The 25,000-nt window shown below is 44.5% G+C and overlaps 1 protein-coding gene across 3 annotated transcripts in view; it reads left to right on the top strand.

The window, feature by feature from the left end:
• Nucleotides 1–25,000, top strand: part of lrch4 (leucine-rich repeats and calponin homology (CH) domain containing 4) — an 84,892-nt gene that overhangs the window by 45,476 nt on the left and 14,416 nt on the right. For 2 of the 3 annotated variants that reach the window (XM_028563819.1, XM_028563818.1), the window contains exons 2-13: nt 11,353–11,497; nt 12,396–12,525; nt 13,178–13,283; nt 14,741–14,987; nt 16,377–16,473; nt 16,982–17,084; nt 17,208–17,317; nt 17,420–17,472; nt 20,874–21,011; nt 21,223–21,291; nt 21,463–21,517; nt 21,599–21,662. In XM_028563819.1, coding sequence (XP_028419620.1) covers nt 11,353–11,497; nt 12,396–12,525; nt 13,178–13,283; nt 14,741–14,987; nt 16,377–16,473; nt 16,982–17,084; nt 17,208–17,317; nt 17,420–17,472; nt 20,874–21,011; nt 21,223–21,291; nt 21,463–21,517; nt 21,599–21,662 — 1,317 coding nt within the window. The remainder of the gene's footprint in view (nt 1–11,352; nt 11,498–12,395; nt 12,526–13,177; nt 13,284–14,740; nt 14,988–16,376; nt 16,474–16,981; nt 17,085–17,207; nt 17,318–17,419; nt 17,473–20,873; nt 21,012–21,222; nt 21,292–21,462; nt 21,518–21,598; nt 21,663–25,000) is intronic. The other variant, XM_028563820.1, reaches the window with a different exon arrangement.

The following is a 25,000-nucleotide window of genomic DNA, read 5'->3' as shown; positions in this document are numbered from 1 at the left end:
TATGATGCAAATTAGCGACAACAGGCATTATGGTAAAATTCTTTACAATTGTAAAATTAATAAAACCCATAGTAGATTTCATTCATGTCACAAAGTTGTTAGAATTTCTAAACTGTAAATGACAAATACATGGATCTCGACAACGGCAAGAAAGAAAACCCTCTCCTACTCCCTAACATTGACAGTAGTTTCTTTAGGGGTAGGATTAGGTTTAGGGGTAGGGTTAGGGGTAGGGTTAGGGTTAATTTCGCTTCCGTGAACCGGATGTATCTCCCACTCCGACCGGTCCTACGAGAAACCAGTGCATGCAAAAGGTTCCTAGGTATGTACCACATGTAAACAAACCGGCATTGGGGGGAATACACACGCTATCTCGCCTGCAGCCGGAATGGAAGGGTTTGATGCAAATTAGCGACAGTCGGCATTAAGGGTTTAAGTGCATGTTGTGCCAAATTGGGGTGCTCAAATGCCACTTATTGGTGTAGCGAAGCAGCTCCTCCACCTGTTTAAAGTTGGTCAATGTGTTGGTGATAATAGGGCCATAGCTAGCATACACTTTGTTGGACACACACCTGCAAAGGCGAGGTCTTGCAGTCTTAGACTTCCAGTGAGGTTTTGCTCTATTTCTCTCCATGGGACTGTAGATGAGGGGTCTATCCACACTCCCGTGTTCGTGGTACGTTGCAAGGTAGAGTATTTTAGCCTAGGTTGTTTACTATTCCAAATATACTGCCGGATTACAGCATCAAGTTTCTTCCAGAAATGTATTGGTGGGGGTAAGGGGATCATTGTACTTAAGAAGTTCACACGAGGAACTATGTTCATTTTAACAACAAACAGCAATCCTGGACCGTAGCAATGCCGGCAGCGCAGACCAATTAGTCAGATCCCTTTGAACACTACTAGTTTCATAGTTGTCCTGGACAACTATGAAAGGGAATGCAAGGATGGTGATGCCCAAATATGTAATTTTGCTTTGGGTTGGTATTGTATCACTAATAGCTGATGTCACCTGTTTGTTGTTCAACAGGAGCAGATTCAATTTATTCCAATTGATTTCATAGCCGGATATTGAGCCAAATTCGCACTTGGAACAGGTCAGATATGTACAATAAAATATAATCTGCAATTAACGATATTGAGTTGTTATTGGATTTAATCTGGACATTACATATTTTATTTTGATTTATGGCCTGGGCTAACTGTTCAAGAGAGATCGCAAATAGCATGGGAGATGGCGGGCATCCCCTGCGCGATGGGGAATGGCTGAGAATGCAGGCCATTGGTTGAGACTATGGCGGTGGGATTCGCATACAATGTACATACCATGTCAATGAATTTGGCTTCCAAACCAAGCCTTCCATTACTTGCCACAGGTAGTTCCATTCTAGGCGGTCAAAAGCCTTTTCCGCGTCCAGTGATAAAACTGCTGCGTTGGTTTTTGGCTTCTTCTATTACAAGGAGTAATCTGTGAATATTGTCTGCAGCTTGACGCTTTGGTATAAACCCTGATTGATCAGGGTGGACTAGCTTCTCGATGAAGCGTTCTGGGCGTACTGCTAAGACTTTGGAATAAAGCTTAAAGGTCCCATGGCATGACAATTTCACTTTAGGAGGTTTTTTAACATTAATATCAGTTCCCCCAGCCTGCCTATGGTCCCCCAATGGCTAGAAATGGCGATAGGTGTAAACCGAGCCCTGGGTCTCCTGCTCGGTCTTTGAGAAAATGAAAGCTCAGATGGGCCGATCTGGAAGGTTACCTCCCCTTTCTCTGCTTTGCCCGCCCAGAGAATTTGGCCCATCCATGAGAGAGAGACATCATGATTTTCAAACGAGCAAAGTGGCAGTTGGTCAAGGTCACACCCCCACCCTTTTTAACGCTGATTTGAGTTCCTCTAATGTAATAGGTTGACCCAGTTCTTCTGCCTCCTCTGGGTCAAGAAGGCAGATTTAGTTCTTTTAGGAACTTTTGTCACTGCGTTGGATCTGGATTGCAGGAGGATTCATACAGCTTTGAATAAAAGGATTGGAAAGTGGCAGTGATCTCCTTAGGATTAGTTGTGATACCTTGGTCCGTGCAGATGCTATTGATAGCAGCTCTGGACTCGCTTTGTTTTCATTTCAGATCTAGCAATTTGTTTGGTTTACAGCCGTTAAAATATTATTTTTGCCTCACTCTGTGCATTATGAATTCAGCTCCCCTTTTTAGCAAGTCATTTAGCTCTGCTCGATTTGTGACTAAAAGAGTATGTGTAGATTTAGAAAAACAAGTCTTAAGAGATTGCTCTAACGATTTACAGCGTTCTTCCAACTCCGCAATCCTTGCCTCTCTCTTTTTCTTCAAATTTGCAGCAAAGGAAGATGTGATCTCTCTAATAAATCCTTTAGTGGCTCACCAGATGTACGCCGGGTCCCAAACTGAGCCAGTATTGATTGATATGAATTCCGCTAGTGTATTAAAAGCTGTGTTTTGGAGAAGGGAATTATTGAATTGCCACATTCTAGATTTTTCTCCTAACATATCACAATAGAGTATGGTTATCAGTGCATTGTGGTCAGACAGGATTGCTGGTTCCATTGCTATTGTGTGGAACATTGCCTTAAGTATTGCCTTGAGCAAAAAAAATTATCAATGCGGGAGTGGGTGCGGTGACGTGTGTTTTTATATTAAAAAAAAAAAAAAAAAAAGGTGCTAGTAGGATTGCTAGCACCTACTAGCTCCTTGCTAGTAGGATTGTGCATTCTCCATATATCTGTAAGATTGTGGGATTCCACAACTGCATTAAACATGTCCGATATGTGTTTTGGGGCTTTCGTGTGGTTGACCCCTGATCTATCCTGATTGAAGTCTAGTACCGCATTCATGTCTCCCCCTATAATTAGTGAATATTCATTGAGAGAAAGCAATTCATTGGTTAGGCGTGGGAAAAAACGTTCATCATATGTAGCCGGTCCATATACTGAGACAAAGGCTGTTTTCCTACTCCTTATCGTAGTACATATATACGATATCCTGTCTTTACTACTTTTGTCTATGGTGAGTGTGCATCTCTGTGACAGCAAAATAATGGAGCCCTTGGTGTCATCACTAGATGCAGCAGCAACTTTGAAATATTTATTTTGTAGACGATTTACATCTCTTTTACGTAAATGTGATTCTTGAATAAGAGCCACGTCTATGTTCTTCCTTCTTAAATAGTCCAGGAATTTAGCTCGTTTGATTGGCCCATTTAGCCCCCTGATGTTAACAGAAAGGATTGAAAGTTCAGCCATCTTCAAAATTTACACGTATATATGTCTCGAGTACCCTACACTGATAAATTTGTAACAAAGGGTGAGCTGTTAGATCTAAGCACAGTGTGGTGAAAAAACTAAACTTAAAATAAATCCCCTAACCCTCCGAGACCGCAAACCTCCTTCCCTCTCTGTACGATATGTGGCCACATCAAACACAGCTCGCATAAAAACTCAGCTCAAAACTGCCTTTCCTCACCAAAGTCATAGGTTAACTTAAAGGAACTGACTTATTGGGAGTTTAGCTTATTCACCGTAACCCCCAGAGTAAGACCTGTCGATACATACCCTTCTCATCTCCGTGCGTGCTGTAACGCTGTCTAACGGTTCCAGCATTAGCTTAGCCCAGCACAGATCCAGCAGGTAACAAAACAAACTTTGTGCGAGTATGGAGTGCTGTGGCCTGCCGTGACGGAGCTCCAAGTACCTCATAGCAGGCCGGGGTCTGTGAAGGAAGGCAGGCCGGGCGGCGAGGCCGCACTGGCCGCTGAACTCCGACACACAGTCTTACCAAATTTGCAATTGGCCATTCATTTTTGTAAAACGGCCCCATATTTGAGCTTTATATAGTTGATTTCTCGCTAAAAAAAGTCTCAGAAGTGAATTTAATAAGGAAATAGCCCGATAAACAATGTATAACTTTGCAGTGTCTGAAATATGAGACCTGCTGTCGAGTCTCCCATGTGTTTCTATGTAGTTTACTACCAATCAGCACGTAGCTCATTCTGAATATTCATGAGCATACCATATTTGGAAGAAAAGCTCTTCGGGCAATTTTCAGCCCAACCAATGTTACATACATACCTTATTAGGAGACCTTAAGGAACAGTGTAAAATACCCTATATAATCATTCTATCACCCCTTTAAAAAACGACTTAGTTCACTGCAAACACTGAGATGCCGTGTAAGTACAACACAGCCACGATTCAAATGATGTAGCATACCACTAAACAAAGTGTATCCAAGCCTGTTAATGTCGGTTGCGGCCGCGGTGCATCCTGCTCTCAGTCTCAACCTAGCATAAACTCGGCGTTAGCACGGAGGAGCTGCGATGCACAACGAGCAGAGAAAATTAACCAAGGGATCTTCAAGTTCATTGACATGGATATTGGAACCAGCATATCACATTCCGTCACAATGTACCATCACCAGACTGGTAAAAACTCACTACGAAGAACGGAATAAGGTTCCCCGGGCTGGCCAAGTTAGCGCGGAGGTAGGCGACCTGTGCATCCCGGCAACGCGGCTGTTTTCGGCGGCTGGACCGATGGTCACCAGGTAGAGGTCGTGTCTGACCCCAGATCATGTCAACATGCTTATCTTTCTCAACAAAAATCAGTAGACTGGTGCAGAAGTTGTATGTGAGTTAGCCTAGTGGTTATTTTTTTATTAGGCTTTGTCCCATGCCTTGGATAGTTTTGAGTTACATTTTGACAAACTGTCAGCCTACTATTATTATGTTTTTGGTTAAGTTATTATTTAACATGATTCTTTTTATTTATTATTTTGGAACAAACGAGGGTCTCTGTTTAAGAACGCCGGCTCGCAGCTGCAGGTTCTGCAGCTTCACCGCACTGCGTGCAGCACATTATATCTATAAATTATATCTATAACTATCTATATCTATAACTCAATTTTAATTGCCACAAGTTGTTGTTCTTGTAATTAAGATCTCATCGAGGAAAAACACGCTGTATTTTTGTATTTTCATTGCATTTTTAACTTATAAAAAGTTTCATAAATAATTAATTTTAATATAAAAACATGAATGATTAATTGATAGTCGATTGTTAATTCTCCCGACAATTGACTAAGAAAATTTAATCGAATGCCCATCCCTACTATACATGGTCTAGTGTGTTTTTTCCTCTAGTAGCACAATCTACATGCTGGAAAAGCTGGGGAGTACCGACTTTAAGGACGCCTTCTTAAAGTCCCCTGCTACAATATGTATCCTCTCAGATGATTGCGCTGCAGTTTGTTGACTGTGTGGTTAGCAGGTGAGCCAAACTTGTTGCTAATGTTAGCATCGGGGGCTATGTAGACGGCAGTGTGCTCTCTTCATGGTAAATAAAATGGTCTGCATATTACCAACAGGGCTTCCAGGTCAGGTGAGCATGGCTGGCCAACAATCCTGCTGTTGGTACTGCATTCATGATGCACAAAAATGCAGTCCTCCTCCTCTGGTCTCGCCGGAGTTCTTGTCTCGATCCTGCCGGTAGCTAGCTCGGCCTGCTAACTGCTGACGACAATCCATGGAGCGCTCGGTCTGGCTATGTCCTCCGGGATGTTATGAGCCACCTGGAAGGCTCTCGTAACTGTTGAGTTGTATCGTAGTCCTATATTGATTAGTTCAGTGTGGCTGTACTTATTAGTAAGACCTCGACATGGGAACGTTAAAAATAAATATAAATATACACCAGGCTGTCCTGCCTGATGTATTTTTATATTTATTTTTAAAGAGAGCTAGGAGCTGTTGCACAATTGCGCTCCGCCATTTTTGTCGCCCCTTCTACCACTCTACACTTTTAATGTGTGTTTTTAAGCCTATGCACCCCCACTAAGTTGGAAAAAGTTTTAAACAGTAAGTGAATACAGCATGTCAGGGGAATACAACAACAGTAGACTACAGCAGGAGGGCAAAGGCAGAGGGACTGCAGGGTTAGCTAACGTTAGCTGTTCCCAGACAACTGAGTTGGTTTTGCCTTTTTTTGCTCACCAAATGCTGCTGCCATCTTTATTCGCACTCCATCCATCCATCCATCTTCGTCCGCTTATCCGGTGTCGGGTCGCGGGGGGAGCAGCTCCAGCAGGGGACCCCAAACTTCCCTTTCCCGAGCAACATTAACCAGCTCCGACTGGGGGATCCCGAGGCGTTCCCAGGCCAGATTGGAGATATAATCCCTCCACCTAGTCCTGGGTCTTCCCCGAGGCCTCCTCCCAGCTGGACGTGCCTGGAACACCTCCCTAGGGAGGCGCCCAGGGGGCATCCTTACCAGATGCCCGAACCACCTCAACTGGCTCCTTTCGACGCGAAGGAGCAGCGGCTCTACTCCGAGCTCCTCACGGATGACTGAGCTTCTCACCCTATCTCTAAGGGAGACGCCAGCCACCCTCCTCCTGGGAAACCCATTTCGCCGCTTGTACCCTGGATCTCGTTCTTTCGGTCATGACCCAGCCTTCATGACCATAGGTGAGGGTAGGAATGAAAACTGACCGGTAGATCGAGAGCTTTGCCTTCTGGCTCAGCTCTCTTTTCGTCCACAACGTGCGATAGATTGAATGTAATACCGCACCCGCTGCGCCCGATTCTCCGACCAATCTCCCGCTCCATTGTCCCCTCACTCGCGAACAAAACCCTAAGGTACTTGAACTCCTTCACTTGGGGTAAGGACTCATTCCCTACCTGGAGAAGGCATTCCATCGGTTTCCTGCTGAGAACCATGGCCTCCGATTTAGAGGTGCTGATCCTCATCCCAACCGCTTCACACTCGGCTGCGAACCGATCCAGTGAGTGCTGAAGGTCACAGGCCGATGATGCCATCAGGACCACATCATCTGCAAAGAGCAGCGATGAGATCCCCAGCCCACCGAACTGCAACCCCTCCCCACCCTGACTACGCCTCGATATCCTGTCCATAAATATTACAAACAGGATTGGTGACAAAGCGCAGCCCTGGCGGAGGCCAACCCTCACCTGAAACGAGTCCGACTTACTGCCGAGAACCCGGACACAGCTCTCACTTTGGTCGTACAGAGATTGGATGGCCCTGAGTAGAGACCCCCTCACCCCATACTCCCGCAGCACCTCCCACAGTATCTCCCAGGGGACCCGGTCATACACCTTCTCCAAATCCACAAAACACATGTAGACCGGTTGGGCATACTCCCAGGCTCCCTCCAGGATCCTTGCGAGAGTGAAGAGCTGGTCCGTTATTTCACGACCAGGACGGAATCCGCATTGTTCCTCCTCAACCCGAGGTTCGACTATCGGCCGAACCCTCCTTTCCAGCACCTTGGAGTAAACTTTACCAGGGAGGCTGAGAAGTGTGATACCCCTGTAATTGGCACACACCCTCTGGTCCCCCTTTTTAAAAAGGGGAACCACCACCCCAGTCTGCCACTCCTTTGGCACTGTTCCAGACTTCCACGCAATGTTGAAGAGTCGTGTCAACCAGGACAGCCCCTCCACACCCAGAGCCTTGAGCATTTCTGGACGGATCTCATCAATCCCCGGGGCTTTGCCACTGTGGAGTTGTTTGACTACATCAGTGACTTCCGCCTGGGAAATCGACGACAATCCCCCGTTATCCTCCAGCTCTGCCTCTAACATAGAGGGCGTATTAGTCGGATTCAGGAGTTCCTCAAAGTGCTCCTTCCACCGCCCTATTACCTCCTCAGTTGAGGTCAACAGTGTTCCATCCTTACTGTACACAGCTTGGATGGTTCCCCGCTTCCCCCTCCTGAGGTGGCAAACAGTTTTCCAGAAGCACTTTGGTGCCGACCGAAAGTCCTTCTCCATGTCTTCTCCAAACTTCTCCCACACCCGCTGCTTTGCCTCTTTCACGGCAGAGGCTGCAGCCCTTTGGGCCCTTCGGTACCCTGCAACTGCCTCCGGAGTCCTCTGGGATAACATATCCCGGAAAGACTCCTTCAGTCGGACGGCTTCCCTGACCACTGGTGTCCACCACGGTGTTCGTGGGTTACCGCCCCTTGAGGCACCTAAGACCCTAAGACCACAGCTCCTCGCCGCAGCTTCAGCAATGGAAACTTTGAACATTGTCCACTCGGGTTCAATGCCCCCAGCCTCCACAGGGATGCACGAAAAGCTCCGCCGGAGGTGTGAGTTGAAAGTCTGTCGGACAGGGTCCTCCTCCAGACGTACCCAATTTACCCGCACTACACGTTTGGGCTCACCAGGTCTGTCCAGAGTCTTCCCCCACCCCCTGACCCAACTCCCCACCAGATGGTGATCGGTTGACAGCTCTGCCCCTCTCTTCACCCGAGTGTCCAAAACATACGGCCTCAGATCAGATGAAACGATTATGAAATCGATCATTGACCTTCGGCCTAGGGTGCTCTGGTACCAGGTACACTTATGAGCATCCCTATGTTCGAACATGGTGTTCGTTATAGACAATCCATGACTAGCACAGAAGTCCAACAACAAACAACCACTCTGGTTTAGATCAGGGAGGCCGTTCCTCCCAATCACGCCTCTCCAGGTGTCTCCATCATTGCCCACGTGCGCGTTGAAGTCCCCCAGCAGAACAATGGAGTCCCCCACTGGAGCCCCATGCAGGACTCCAGTCAAGGTCTCCAAGAAGGCCGAATACTCCAAACTCCTATTTGGTGCATATGCACAAACAGTCAGTTTTCCCCCCCACAACCCGCAGGCGTAGGGAGGCGACCCTCTCGTCCACCGGGGTAAACTCCAACGTAGCGGCGCTCACCCGGGGGCTTGTGAGTATCCCCACACCCGCCCGGCGCCTCACACCCTGGGCAACTCCGGAGAAGAAAAGAGTCCAACCCCTATCCAGGAGTACGGTTCCAGAACCGAGACTGTGTGTAGAGGTAAGCCCCACCAGATCTAACCGGTAGCGCTCCACCTCCCGCACCAGTTCCGGCTCCTTCCCCCACAGAGAGGTGACGTTCCACGTCCCCAGAGCCAGCGTCTGCTGCCCGGGTCTGGTCCGTCGAGGCCCCTGACCTTCACTGCCACCCATGTGGCAGCGCACCCGACCCCAGCGGTTCCTCCCAAAGGTGGTGGGCCCATGGGCTGGAGAGATGGGAGCCACGTAGCTTGTTTGGGCTGTGCCCGGCCGGGCTCCGTGGCAAACCCGGCCACCAGGCGCTCGCCGACGAGCCCGCCGTCTGGGCCTGGCTCCAGACGGGGGCCCCGGGCTTCCTCCGGGCAGGGTCACTCCATCTCTACCTCGTTTATTCATTGGGGTTTTTGAACCATTCTTTGTCTGGCCCCTCACCTGAGACCACTTTGCCTTGGGAGACCCTACCAGGAGCACAAAGCTCCAGACAACACAGCCCTCAGGTTCACAGAGACACACAAACCTCTCCACCACGATAAGGTGATGGTTCACGGAGAACCTACTCGCACTGAGTTTTTAAATTCCAGTGCATGCGCGTGTCATTCAGAACACAAGACAAAATAAGAGTGTTCTTGCAAAACAGAACATGGCTTTTATTATTATCATTATTATTATTATTATTATTATTATACTATTTTCGTGATCGTTGGGAGCCGAAATTGAAATCGAAATTCAATTAATTGAACAGCCCTAGCATTTATCCAATGAGTTTCGAAGCACTTAAAAAAACTGTTCAAGTCAGCCCCATTGAAGTCAATTGACGTAGGCTTTAACAAGGAAATGCACTGTATGAGAAGGAAGTCGAGTCAGCTGATTCAGAACAAACTTGTCTTCGAGATGAGCATATTGTAACGCATTTTTAGTCAATAAAATACATAATAGTACATATTTGACCATTCATTTTTTGACATTTTAGGGGAAGCGTGCATCTGAGCTATCTGTATCTCTCATAGGGAGGGTTCATGTATCCTTTGAGGTGGATGAGAATGTCTGACATCCAGTGACTTGTAGAATTGTCAACATTCTACTTTTTGAAAACAGTGTAGATGCTGTGATATGGCACAGAGACCAAAGTATGAATTTAAATGATGTCATCGGGCTTAAGATCTGTGTTTTTGGTTGGAGAATACACAATTAGAGAACTGTTGCAAAAGATGCTATCAAGCGGTGTCATGGGAATTGGAAAGTTCTGCCTGAGCTAACTTTGGGACTAAAACATCTGGATATCTGGAATTCTTTTATATTAACGTTTTTTTCTGTCTCTTGTGAATACTCAACTTTATGGACGTAAATCACTAACTCTCCAGGATCCACTTCTACTGAATTCTTCAGCCATGTTTCACTTCCCAAGTCTTCTTTTCTTGGTTCGAAAACATTGCTTTTTGATTCTATCAACCTCCATTCTTTGTCCTTTGTTTGGTCTTGAGGGCTAAGAGGATTTATTTATTTGAACATATTTTGGTGAAAGCTGTCATTCTTTGTCATATTATTTTTTATGGCATATTGCCATTATTTGACCGTTAACGGTGACAGGAAACTGGGACATGAATGCAGCCAGATTAAGAGAGAGGAGAGTCCCCGGCAGTCTAACCCTATAGCAGCACAACTAAGGGCTAGTGTTGGCCAAGTTACTCAGGAAGTATAATACTCCATAAAAAAGTAATACTATTACTTATTACTTACTATCAAAAGTAATCAGTTACATTACTTTTTATATTACTTCTACTGCCCCATCGCAGTCACACAGCGTTACTTGGATTTTGTAATCTGTTACACTACTCTTAACTGTGGAAAGTAATAATATTACAGTAATATATTAAGGACTGGTTTGGTTGCTGAGGAGCAGAAAGTCCAAGTCTTTTGTAGTAAAGAAATCATTCAACCATGAATACCCGAGCTAGCGGGCGCAGATACCAGAGCTAGCAGGCACAGGTACCCAAGCTAGCATAGCGGGAGCAAGTACCCGAGCTAGTGGACGCAGATACCAGATAGATGCGAACCGAGGAGCACCTCACTGGAGGAATAGAGACAGCGGTTGGCTCTGACGGTTGCCTCTATATGTTATAATAGTTTTGATAGAGTGAACCATAGGTCCTCAACTATGGTTCACCCTATCAAAACTTTGTAGGGTGAAGGAGAGGACACTAAGGGGGCAGTGGAAGTAGTGTTTCATGAGCCCTGATCTGTAACTGTGGTAATGGCAGTTGAGGCCAGTAGGGAGAGCTAGCAGTGGGGAAAAGACTCTGACGTGCCACCAAGGGCGGAGGGGGAGTTGGGAGTGTAAAAACCGATTACCCTGTTAGAATGTTGCCTGACTTGAGGAGGGTTTGTTCTTACAAGAGTCATGCTTTAAGTAGTATGCATATGTAGTATACTTTGTGTGGTAGGAGTATGAATGCTGGAGAAACTGTGATGAGCCGTCTAATGTTGTGTGCCCTTATGTGTTGTCAGATCTGTCTAAGAACCGCCTGTGTGAGCTGCCGGAGGACCTTTGTCAATTCATCTCTCTGGAGACGCTAAGCCTTTACCACAATGGGATGCGTTCACTGTCCCCCAGCCTGGGCAACCTCCAGGCCCTCACCTACCTCAACCTCAGGTAACTCCATACCACACTCACACTCCAGCTCCATTCCCTTTCTATTTCTTTCTAACCAGTTTTAAAGCTCTTAAAAAGTTCAGAGTTCGACCTGTCCCCTGACACACCAACACTAGCATTGTCACACACTGATGGCTCCATCTCCTCAGGCCTACTCACCTCTTGATAACAATCAGTTGCATTTGTTACTACCTGGGCCCTGTTTGCAAAGTTTAGGCCATCATTTCTATCTGCAATATAGTTCCAAATCTGTATGTTTTTTGGTGGAGTGGGATGTGAAACTATGAGCAGAAATACACTAGACTGTGCCAAGTGAAGGGTAATTCACAGAAAAAGAACCACTAAAATATATATATAAATAAATAATAAATGGAATTTATTATTCAGCATAGGAAACAGTTTGCACACAATAAACAGTAAATACATCAAGGTCAAGGTTTAACCAGGAAGTTGCATGTAATACATGAATTATGATTAAAAAGTTACACACCACAACGACAGCAACTCTCTGCATCCATTTCCCTGAGTGCAGTGCAGGGTGAAGCACAGCTGCTGTGTGTTTGTTTCTGCTGGAGTTGAACTTGTACAAATCGTGTCCAAAGCTCTTTCCAACAACAGAAGCACACAGCCACACCTCTCTCCTCCACACTATAATTATAACTGTACTGTTGCTAGGAGACCAGAGAAGCCCTCCAGGTGGCTGGTAATACAGGAAGGCTCAGAGCAGATATACTGTGCAATAAAAATAACAAAGACTAAATGTAGCTGCGCGTTCTTTATAGGTAACTGTAAGAACATTTACAAAACATTTCATTTTCATATTTTTAATTAATGTTTTTAACAAGTATATCACTGATTAGATCTCTTTGTGTGTCTGTCTGTCTATCTGTCTCCACAGTCGTAATCTTCTGTCCAGTTTACCCCCGTCAGTGTTTGAGCTTCCCCTCCTGCGAGTGCTCATAGTCAGCAACAACAAGCTGTGTTCCCTGCCTGCCTCCATACACTCCCTCGCACACCTCCGACAGCTGGTATGCTATACACACTCACACACACTTTACTGTCTCTCATCAACACTTATCTTTCTGTGTGTACAACTCTATCAGCAACATCAGTCAAGTCAGTCAGTTCTGCTGTGATCGAGGAAGAATTACACAAGTGTCCCTCTCTCACTCCAGATTTTTGGATGTCCTATTGGGTCATAGACTTTATAAGGATACTATGGACTGGCTTTAAAGTAGGGCTGCACCATAAGAGGAAAATATCTACTTGCGATTATTTTGACTATTGTTGGGGTTGCGATATGATTCACGATATTGTAGGCAATGATAATTTTTGTATCATTATTCTCATTTTTATTGAAATATATGATCAGTATAGTGTGATTTTTGCCGAGGATCTGTACCAAAGAAAGATGTTTTCTTTAGTCTGTAGGATATGATTTATAGGTTGGGACTTCTCTGAAGCACTACAATACTTATTATTGTGGATAAATATTGTATAATTGTGCAGCCCTACTTTAAAGCAAGAGGTGTCCAGATCCATTTCTGAGACAGTGCAACATGTCAGTGGACAGCTTTAGATGTGTGTGTGTGTGTGTGTGTGTGTGTGTGTGTGTGTGTGTGTGTGTGTGTGTGTGTGTGTGTGTGTGTGTGTGTGTGTGTGTGTGTGTGTGTGTGTCAGGATGTCAGCTGTAATGAGCTGCAGAGTTTGCCTGCAGAGCTCGGCCAGCTTGAGTGTCTGAGGGACTTAAACCTGCGGAGGAACCAGCTCACCACTCTGCCTCAAGGTATGGAGCCCACACACTTCCATCCACTGACATCAAGCCTCCTCTACTCTTCTCTTTCCCAAAATGAATCCAGTGTGATCACCTCGGCTAATTTCTCAATGTTGAACCCAAGAAACCTCCGCAATGGTTTGGTCCAGAGCCCGTGGAGTGATTCTGCACAGTTTATTAGTTCTCGTCCAGTGGTGTTCAGTGCATCTCCAACTATAGAAGATGATGATGATAAAGATATGGTATCCACTAATACCAAGCTTGATTCAACCTAATGAAACACTAGCTCTCTGTATGTTATGGATTGTAGATGTTTGATGGCAATTGCTTCACTTTTGTGAACTATCGATTGTTTACATGTAGAAGTATTGACATGCTTCTGACTCACTGCAAGCCTAATTAATCTACACTGTTAGTGCCTCATCCTCTGGCTCTTTAGCAGAAAATGTCACTGACTACACACAGTTAAGAATAGAGTTAACAGGTTACCAGTGGACCGGAGCTGCTTGCATCAGCTTCTTCTCTGTTCAAACTTTGCCACAAATTAAATTAAAACTAGCTTGCTAATATTTGTACTCATTAAAGTGAAGCGATGTTATGGAATATGGTGGACATCTCTGACCTGACACTTGATTATAATAGTGTTTAAAAATGATGTAAATACAAATAAAGTCTGGGTAAAACAAATGTGGAACTGTGTGTACTACAGCGGCTCCCATGGTAACGTCTGTGTAACGTCCATCAGTACAACAAGAACAGAGTCATGTCATACACACCACTGCTGCTCTCACTTTCTCTTCCCTGACATCACACATTCACTTGTTACTTCCACTTGCCTCCACTTTGCTTGTGTTTTTTTTTAATGCTGTTAGGCTACCGTCAATGAAAGTAAACACTTCTTCAGGTTTTTCACAGCCAGGAAATGAAAAATCTGTGCAGGAGTTGCTGAGAACTTTCAACTGAAACTTTACATATAGAAACACTGACAGAAGTTAAATGACAGTGGAAAAAACAATTACTGAAATAATTTAAATGGACAAATGGGAGCAGCAAAAGTTTCAGTTTAAAGGTAAATGTGAAGAGTTTCAGACCCAGAAATGCTATGGAGAAGTTTTATCTGAGTTCCCGTTTTTTTGTTTGTATCGTGCACGAGAATACACGTGCACGAACCCATGCACGCGGGTGACATGATACACATTCCTGCTAATGGTTACACACTACTCCACTGAGCAATAGGTGGAGGTAATGTGAAAGAAATGTTGCAATGAGCCAGCCAAGGCAGGAAAAGAAGATGCAAGATCGTAGACATGGATGTAAACAATGCAGAATTTAAAATACTTAGGATATGGGCTTTGCAAATGTTTTATGAGCAAGAAAAAACACTTTTGCTGAACCTCGAGGATACACAATGAATGTAGGTAAGAAACTGAATGAAAACAGAAAGAAAACCCTCTCTTTGCACCATCCAGAAATATCAGAGCTCCCCCTTGTCCGGCTCGATGTGTCCTGCAACCGTGTTTCCCACGTGCCCTTGTGCTACCGCCACCTCCGGCATCTCCAGAGCATCCTGCTTGACAACAACCCGCTGCAAATGCCTCCCGCCCAGATCTGCTCCAAGGGCAAATACCACATCTTCAAGTACCTGAACATGGAGGCCTGCAAGAGGAGCCAGGAGGAGCTGGAGAGACGCCTGCGGCCCACAGGCTTCAACAGCTGGTGAGGAAGGATAGAGGAACCAGTGCTAAACACAGGCACACGGAGAAACTCCCACTACAACCACACATTGTTATTTTTACTTTAAAAGAGTGAGAAAACAACGTATTAATCACTGACCTATAGAGGAGTTGGTGGCTATATTTTTGTTTCCCCTTGCTTCCAGTCTTCATGGTAAGCTAGGCTAACCTCGTCCTGCTCTGTATTTACATACGTAGATATGGATCGTCTCATCTCACTCTGGGACAGTAGGAAAATAAGCTTGGTTCCTAAAATCTCAAACTATTTCTTTAGCAAACCAGTAGGAAAGAGCCTTTCTAGTCATGGAATATTATTCTATTATTATGATCAGGTTTATGTTGAGACAATAGAATCAGAAGGCAGGCTGCGCTTGTGTCCATACCATTCTGCTGGTTTCAAACCGATTTTACAAAAACAGATTGTGGGAAGTGGCTTCAGTGGCAACTTGTAATAAATATTGCACTGGTTATTTCTCAGGATAAGGGAAGGAAGTGTTTTACAGTAAAATAAAAAAACTGAAACTTGACTACAACATAAATACAATCCAGAAAGGATGGAAAAAGTGTTAGTGCGTTCATATTTAAGTAACATTAGACATAGGTACAGTTTACTGACTATTGCTAGTCATAATAGGAGTTAGATAAAAATGTTGTATTTTTGCCACCACAATATCCACTTGAGGATCAATGTGAACAAAAGTGGAGACAACCTGTTGTCACTCCCAACTTGTGAAATACGGCAGCTTGGTCTATGACCCCTCAGCGTCTGATACAGAGCGCTGTTGAGCCACCGCACCGGGCTCCCTACTGGCTTTCCTGGCAAGAAAGCTCTGTGTAGTATTTCAGCGCAAGTTTTGGCCATGTGTCCATGTTTGCACGAGGCCCTTGTTCAGTCAGGCTTCTGTGATAATCATCACGCAGCAGTTCCGCGTGAATTTGTAGCTAATCCAATTAGTGTGCGATTGATCTGGTGTTGGTGAGGTTTGGCAATGGTGATCTGTGTGGTAGTTCCCTTAGCTGGGCTAGCAGGCCCAACCAGCATACTCATCGATCGCACACAAAATGGATGAGCTACAAATACACACGGAACTGCAGTAAATGTAGAGTAGGGAAACTGATGATAAATGAGCATGGTGAAAGGGTATGTTTACTGAGACGAAGCAGGGTTTATCAAATATTTATAAAGTTGAATGGAGCCTTTAAGCTGGCTGCAGGGAGCCATTCTCACGAAATAGACAAAACCAAGGTGAAGAGAGAATATTTGACCAAGAAGCTCTAAGTCTGATGTGGAGAAGAGAAAACACAAGTCACTGGCCTTCAGACTAATAGTGTGTGTGTGTGTGTGTGTGTGTGTGTGTGTGTGTGTGTATAGTCTGTCAGACCAGGAGCTGTTCACAGGTCAGTTTGGAGGGTTGGACTCTGGCTTCAACAGTGTGGACAGTGGCAGCAAGCGGTGGTCTGGGAATGAGGTAACATTCACACACTGCCCTGCCGGGGGCCCTGAGGGACTCCGTTATGGGTTTATCACCAGGAGGTTGTGGCGCATTTCTGATCGGAAGAACAGTTAGAGATGGACAGGGACATATCTGACCCCAACATAGTCAATGCAATAATATGACAATATCAAAAAACAGCATAGTACTTTAATAATCAGAATGAACTCATTGGCACAGAGCAGAGTCCCAGTGCTATCAGTATTCTCTGGTCCTGCAGCAGCAGGGAGGCCAAAGCTACCTGCAATGACACAGCAACACGGACATTAATCTAAGCTGTGTGTGTATATGTATGTATGTATATGCATGCATGCATGCATACATACATACATACATACATGATAGTTTATATATATATTCTATTATATATTTAAAATATATTGGTCACATATATGGGCTTATACGTCAGAAAATGCAACTCATACAAATACAATAACAGAAATACAGTGTGTGTGTGTGTGTGTGTGTGTGTGTGTGTGTGTAGTCAGCAGATGACTATTCTGAGCGTTCTCTTCGCCTGGCTGAGGGCAGCAGAGAGCAGAGGAACCTGGAGGAGGAGGATGAATCTCCTCTGAATGCTAACAAAGGTGAGGAAGGACACACCTGCTCTAACCTGTTTTTCATGTAATGAAGCATATTAAACAGTGAAACAGTGAAACAGTAGATGTGTTTGCACATGCAAAGGAAATGTTCTTGTCTGCTGTGTGCAGCGAATGGCCAGGCTGAGCATGTGGACCTGATGGACCGCAGTGTGACAGAGGAAGAGGAGGACGAGATGAGGATGGACCGGCCCACAGCTGGTGTCCCAGCACCTCCTCTGGTATCAGACAGTCATGTGTCCCATTGTCTCGTTGCTCAGCATGTTGCCTTGTGTGTTATCTTAGAACAGGGAAGTTATTGATTATGTGTCATTGATTTCCAGGAGCAGAAGGAGAGTTGTTCACCAGCCCAAACCCAGGACTCCGCAGCTTGCAGGTCAGTCTGGTGAACATACTGTCAAAGTGCATGGCACCGCATTACAAGTTTAGTACACAAAACAGGAATATTGGTTTAAAGCTAAAGACAGAAACATTGGAATAAAAAGCAAAACAGCTTAAGGCATAATACAATACGATTGGATCAAATCACAGAGCAATAACTTTGTTTAAAAGAGCAAACTAGTAACAGTGTGAGCACAGAAGTGAAGAGGGTCAGAGCGAATGGATATGGATGTCAGAGTTTCTAGTGACAGCCGCTGATGGAAGGAGTCAAAACATCACTGCCTATTTGTTGGCTGAGCTTTCTGTAACACGGCTGGCGTTAGTAACGAATTCTACCAAGCTGTCATGTGTTTGCAGCTATCCCAGAATATGTAAAGGCATTTCCATATCGCCTTTAATTCTACTCCGTTTCTGTGGCAGTTCTCCAGCAGTGTGTTGGCCTCTCTGGTGGGAAGCTGTGTACTCAGGCACTCCTAGTGACAGAGAGAGACACTGTTTATCACTTTCTCTCTTTCCTTCCCTCGTTTTACAAGGTCACTTCCCAGGGTATGTGAAGAGTCAACAGATTGCTGTTCCCCCACACTGTGCACGCTGCTGTTATCTGGGGAAGTTGACAGTCCTGACTTGCTGACTTACCCTGATATGTATTACACTGTAGCAACCACACAGCTCTGTCTGGATTCAGTTTTATGTAAAAAACAAAGGTCGTCCGTACATTCAAGTCTTATACATTACAATGCTCAAACTATTATTGCATTACTTGCTTAAGAAAATGCATTGCAACAATTTTGTTAATGGATTAATCGTTCAAGTCATTTATCAAGAACAGAAGCATTCTCCGATTCCAGCTTCTCAGATGTGAGAGAATCACTTCCTGTAGTCTGCATGGAGAATATCTGGAGCTGACGCAGCGCTGTTGGTCCTGTAGCTATATCAACACCTTAAAGGGATAGATTGGATATTTTGAAGTGTGGTTTATGAGCTATTCTTTCATAGTCAGTGTGTTAGCTACAGCAGATGGGGAAGCAGGCAGTAGTACCGACACAGCAAAGCTAAACAGCAGTACTGATAAAGGCAGTTTAGACAATAAAAAAAATGTCACAATATTCAGGTATTGACAATATATGATAACCTTGATATTTAAAAAGGAAATATTGATATCTTAATGTCTCAAGAAGCGATACTTAGTACCAAGTCGATGCCAACCTTGTGGAAAGGTGACGGTAGGCAGCCAGTACGTCTCCAGGTGTTATGCGCTGCTGCTAAATGCAGAACAAGAAAAAGAAGAAGAAAGCAGGCAGCATTATCAACATAACTACAGTTGTATATATGTTGAGATTTAGCATTCCGGCAGTCACATTGGCTACATAATTATAATAATAATAATAATATGTGACCATTGTTCTAAAGCTTGTGGAGCAACATGCTTTATTCAAATGACTAACATTCATTCAGCACTCAAACCTTTATTAGGTCCTCACATACTGGAAACAATTTGGATCTGGTAAGTGGACGGCCAGTGTGTTCCTTATGACAGAGGAGGATTTATTCAGCTGTTGCACAACCTCGTATCTGCTCTACAAAAAAAAACTTGGAATCAGCTTGATCAAACGGATGTTGCAAATCTTGGCATCCAACACTTCCTTTGGGACTCCTAAAATAGAAAACTGAGACTTAAAATGGAAACTCAACACACCCTTTCTAAACAGACTTTTATATTGAAATTATGAAATGATTGTACACAAACCAGCCTTCAAAATAAAGGTGCACATCTATCAAATCATTTCAATAGTTATATGGTATATATATATATATATATATATATATATATATATATATATATATATATATATATATATATATATATATATGGTGTCTTTTTCCTGCTCCTTGTTAAACTGCTAAAAACCTAAATCCAGCTGATGTACTGTCACCCAATGTGCTATATCCAACATTTGGATTGACCTGCATTTGATCAAAGACAGAAGTTCAAAAAGTTTATATTTCATTATATTTTAACCCCTTCCTGGAGTCAAAGTTGAGTTGCCATTAATGGGGACCTGCCATTCTAAATTCAAACAGTATACAACGAAATTAAATGGCAATTCTAACTGCATTCACACATACCAAAAAGTAATTCAAAATAAAGGAAAAAAACATAAATAAATGTATTTGCTGTAACAGCTGAGATATTGCACATTTGCTGAGTTGTATTTAGAAGAACACATTTAGGAATAAATACGTACAAAGTTCTATGCAAAGATGCAGATGAAATGTGCGCTCTGATATGTGCAGTGATGTACAAAGGGTGGACTGTAGCTGTAGCGCTGCTGCTCAATGCAGACACTGTTTGTGATTCTGTCGGTCTATGAGGGCAGCAGGTCATACACGTGTCCAGGGTGGATGATCTTTCAGCATGTTGGCTGCTCTACTAAGGCAGGAAGGCTGGGTATGTCCTCCAGCAGCAGCAGACTGGCTGGGGCAGCCCACTGTCCTGCTGCTGTGCTGCTGGCAGAGCAGGAGAGATGGTCAGCCATGTGCTCACACAGGAAGCTGAAGGCAGCGAGCGTTTCCACCCAGGCCCCATGGTGTGCTGGAGGACATACCCATGCTCTGCACTGTTCTTCTGGAGTTCTGAGTTTAGGTTGTAGGCTGTCTCGTCCCATCCTGAGAGAAGTCTAAGCCCAGATGATGGTGTTGGTGGAAGGAGAGCACAATCATGCTGAGTTTAAGGGTGGAGGACAGCTGAGGGCCTAGTCTAAGGGTCATTCTCACTTCCCTTAAATTGCATCCCCAGCTCCTCCACTTGCCTCCCGTCCTTGCGCTTCTGTCTTAGTCTGTCCCGATGCGGAAGCATGGGAGAGACGTGAGGAAATCATGGGAGGAGATAGGAAACGCTCAAATGTGTTAAGAGGGAGACATCCTTTCCTCTGAAGCATCATGAATTCATCAGCTGTATGGGCTGAGTTAGCAACCCTATTAGCTGCATGGCTTCCAGGAAGGCTGCTCTCATGTATCCTCGCCTATCCTCGATGATCCTTCCTCGATGCTCAGTCTCAGTCCTCTGAGTAGAAATAAGAGCTTTGAGATGGCCTTCACGGAGGAGGGACAGAACAACTTCCGGTTCAGCTGAGGACCGAGGAGCTGTCAAATAAGGGACGTGAGATGCAGCCTAACAGTCTGGGGCCGTTGGTCACAAAGTGATAGATCCAGTAGCAGGTGGGTTGGTACAGTCCTACGACAGCAGGTTTAGTGAGCTGTCTCCCTTGGTGTTCCTGGTGGCTCAGAGCAGTGTGCTGGCATCCTCCTGTACAAATAACTGTGTTTCACATTCAGATCACAACATGTAATTCTTATAAGCCTTATTGGAATTCTCTATCTCTTGCTCCTTTCCAGGTCCAGCCTCCATGTGGAGGTGGGACCCCCATCATCGTCCCCCTCCAGCCCCACCCTGGAGGAGCGGCGGCGGCCAGGCACGCTGTTCATCTGGCAGGAGAGAGAGCGGCTGCAGCAGCAGCAAAGAGACAAGGCCAGGTACATGTCCTGTCTGACAGGAAGAAGCATTTAATGACATCTAAAAGGGCTGAGTTGTATGATTGGAAGCTCACAGTTATAACACAACATCATCAGTATGACATCAGCAGCATGACATCATAATGTCATTGGAGTTCAGTGTGAATATGAGCAGTCTGTGTACCACAGTCTGTCATGATATGCTCTCCATGTCCAAACTCTAACTTTGCAGTTTGCTGAAGTCCTCCGCCAAAGCAGGAAGTCATGTGGCCACTACACCACAGACAGAAAGTAGTTCAGCGTAAGTACGGCCCATTGAGCAGATAAAAGCCCAGTAGCAGAGAGACTTTGAGTGATGCCGTTCATCCGTGCATTTGCTCTGTCTCTGCTGGATTAGACATGGAGCTGGTGGAGGTTGTGGAGAGTGTTGGTTTCCTGTAATGATCAAATGTTGGTGTCTGTTTCCCCCTAGTGGAACTTCTCCAGAGAACAGCAGCTCCCAGCCTGCCTTGCGGCAGCGATGTGCTGTGAGTAAATTCAGCTGACAGGTGCACAGCTGGCCTATGTGTTTGCATTTTGAAAGTCTGAATGTGTTCCTTTATTATTAGAGTGCTGAACAGATGAGCGCAGTGTTTCCTTCAACTCTGGTGCAACGCTCCAGCAGCAGGACAGGTATACGCACGCACACAAACACACAGGCTTTCATTGGGTATAAAGGAGCTACTGTATTATCTACTACATTTATTAATTTGGTTCAAAATGTAAACCATATTGAGGACTTCCGGTGACGCCATGTTTTGAGACACGTGTCGGGTCTTCGCTCCCTCAAAAGTTAGTCGTGGTTAGTTATTTAAAAGTTTAAAAAAAAGTTTGAATGCAACTGGAACAATTGAAGTCCTCTGAGCAACTATGAGCACAAATAGAGCGGCTAGGAACACAGGGAAAATACAAGAATCTCAGGAAAAACACAGCATTAGCCGAGGCAGGCGAAAATGAAGGTATGGCGGAGATTCTCCGGGAGCGAAAATGAAGGTATGGCGCAGATTATCCGGGAGCTGAGAGAATTAAGAAAATAATGTCAAGACTTGACTGAGACGAAGGCATCTCTTTCCAGGCTAGAAGAATCGGTAAAAGACTTGAAACAGCGAGTGGGGGTCCTGGAGCAAAGAACCGCGGAAGATATTAGCTGGCACCATGACCGAATGAGACAGGAGACGGTGTGCCAGTTTAGCTGGTGATAATATTAGCTGGTGACATTTGCATAAAATCAGTGAATATTCAACAAGGCCCTGCCTACTTTTTAAGAGCGTTCTGCTCTGCCTCCGCCCCTCGAGGGCCAGAGATTCACATTTTCACAAAGTGTTTGCAAGTGAGACAAAATAATGGATATCGCTGAAAACATCACCAGTTTATGTGTAATACATGTCCGTTAAAGCATTATTCACACAAATACTACACATGCTGTATGAATGGAAAAAAATAAAACGAAACAACGCACTAGAGATATAGCTGGGATTCGAACCTTGGATGTCATGTACAAAAAAGTTGACGGTCTAGCTTCCACGTCATCCATACCACTACACTACGCACTGCTGAAATGCTTTTGGGATTTCTATCTATATATTGGACTTTTAGTCTAAGTTAATACAGGTTAACATATGAGAGAAATATACGCCCATGTTAACTGGTGATATCACAATTTAACATGGGAAAATGCAAGCCTTGAAACAGTAAGTAGGTTCATCTTTGCCTCACATACCAACTGACTAACTGATGTACAACAAACTGGCATGACCCCCTTAACACTTTATTCCATTTTGGGGGTAAAAAGGGAACATGTCAGTCATGCGCAAACGTGATAATTTATCATTGTTATTGTGGGCCATCTCATACAAAGAATGTGTAGACCTATCTCAGCACAAACAGTCTCTTTCAACCTGTGCCACAAGTCAACTGATTATAGTTGTTTAATTTCATTAGACCCATATATATGCGTATTTCCTTGGAGAACGTTGGCACCAAGATCCTGGTTCCAGTTGTCGCCGTGGTACTGCTGCACTCCCTGCTGAGCTCAGCGGTGCTCTGCAATGTCATGCTGCTTCCTGCTGAACCCTGCAGCTTCCCGCTACATCCAGTCACTGTTCCATTATTAATGTGGCTACTATTGCCACTGTTCATCACACCACCAACCGGCCCGTCAGACACCGCCTACCAAGAGCCTGGGTCTGTCCGAGGTTTCTTCCCAAGAGGGAGTTTTTCCTCGCCACTGTCGCACTGCTTGCTCTTGAGGGAATTACTGTAATTATTGGAATTGTTGGGGCTTTGTAAATTATAGAGTGTGGTCTAGACCTACTCTATCTGTAAAGTGTCTCGAGATAACCTATGTTATGATTTGATACTATAAATAAAATTGAATTGAATATTAGGGTATGTCTGTGCCAACCCAGAATTTTTGTCTTATGGTAGCCTATACACTATTGTTATGACCACTGAATGTTTTGCAGCAAGGTGCTGATCCTCGTTTTCTCTCAAGCGACTTAGTGTTATCTTAGTCTCGGTTAAGTTATGAAGTGAGATGCCTCAAAAGTCTAGTGATTTGAAGTGAAGAACATATGAAGCTTATTTTCTCAGATTTTGACTTTTATTCATCCCACACATAATTTGTTGGCCTACTTTGACAACACAAAATGGTCATTATGGTATATGATGATAAAACTTAGATGTACTGAGAGTTAATATAACAGTTAACTGTAACATTCAGATGTTGCTGTATCAGATTCCTAATATGGGTCTAATGAAATTAAACACAACTATAATCTGTTGACTTGTGGCACAGGTTGAAAGAGACTGTTTGTGCTGAGATAGGCCTACACATTCTTCGTATGAGATGGCCCACAATAACAATGATCACGTTTGCGCATTTCATTTTTACCCACAAAACGGAATAAAGTTTTAAGTGGAGTCATGCCAGTTTGTTGTACATCAGTTAGGTTTTGGTATGTGAGGCAAAGATGAACCTACTTCACTGTTTCAAGGCTTGCATTTGCCCATGTTAAATTGTGATATCACCAGGGGTATATTTCTCTCCTATGTTAACCTCTCCTATGTATTACACATAAACTGGTGATGTTTTCAGCAATATCCTGTGTGACGACCTTCAGAACCGTATGCGCTGTAACAATTGGAGAATCTATCAGGTCCCTGAAGAAAGTGAAAAGGTGATATGGCGAGCTTTGTGAAACAGCTCATAAAGTCAACGCTGCAGCTGCCGCCTTACTTGAACTACTCAGCGGCACCACGCTCCATCATTGTAAGGTTTCTGGACTACAGGAGTAGAAGTTGTGTTAAGACAAGCCTGGGCACAGAAGCAAGTCACTTTTGAGGGAAAAGTAATATACTTTGACCAGGATTACTCTCCAGCAGTGCAGATGAAAAGGGCGAAGGTCTGTGCAGTGATAAAGTAGCTGAAGGAAAAGGGATACAGGCCAAATGTCGCTTCCCAGCAAAGCTGAGAATCAACCATAGACAGTATATAAGGAATCAACCTGAAGACTGCGTTCCCAACGCTGATCGAGGCGCTGCCTACTCTCGGAGAGCTGGGTATTTCAGTGCAGGTGAGCGAGAGAGAGAAGCTGGAGCGGGAGCTTTCCAGGGAGTCATGGCAGGAGGTACGGAAAGGAAGAAGAGGAGACAAGTCGCTGTCAGATGCAGATTTGCGGACTCTAATGTAAGACAGAGAGAGAACAGTAAATATGCGCAGGTGTTAAGCTATTATATTCGAGTATAACTGTACACCGGGATGATAATCAAGATGTTACAGATCTAGACTTATTCCGTTGTGATGATCCTGAAACCGCTTTTTTATTTATGAGTAAATAAGAGTATGAGGGAGTGTTAAACTCTCCCACTTTTTTTGTTTTCATGAGGAGGAGACTCGTGATGCAATTACATCCTAACCAAGAGACGTATTTTCCTCTTTGGTTTGTGGATTGGAGGGCACTTGGTGCCGG

This window comes from Perca flavescens, chromosome 19 (genome assembly GCF_004354835.1).
Source record: "Perca flavescens isolate YP-PL-M2 chromosome 19, PFLA_1.0, whole genome shotgun sequence".
Lineage (NCBI taxonomy): Eukaryota > Metazoa > Chordata > Actinopteri > Perciformes > Percidae > Perca > Perca flavescens.
The sequence above is the reverse complement of the archived record's forward strand: the minus strand, read 5'-3'. Positions and strand labels throughout refer to the sequence as shown.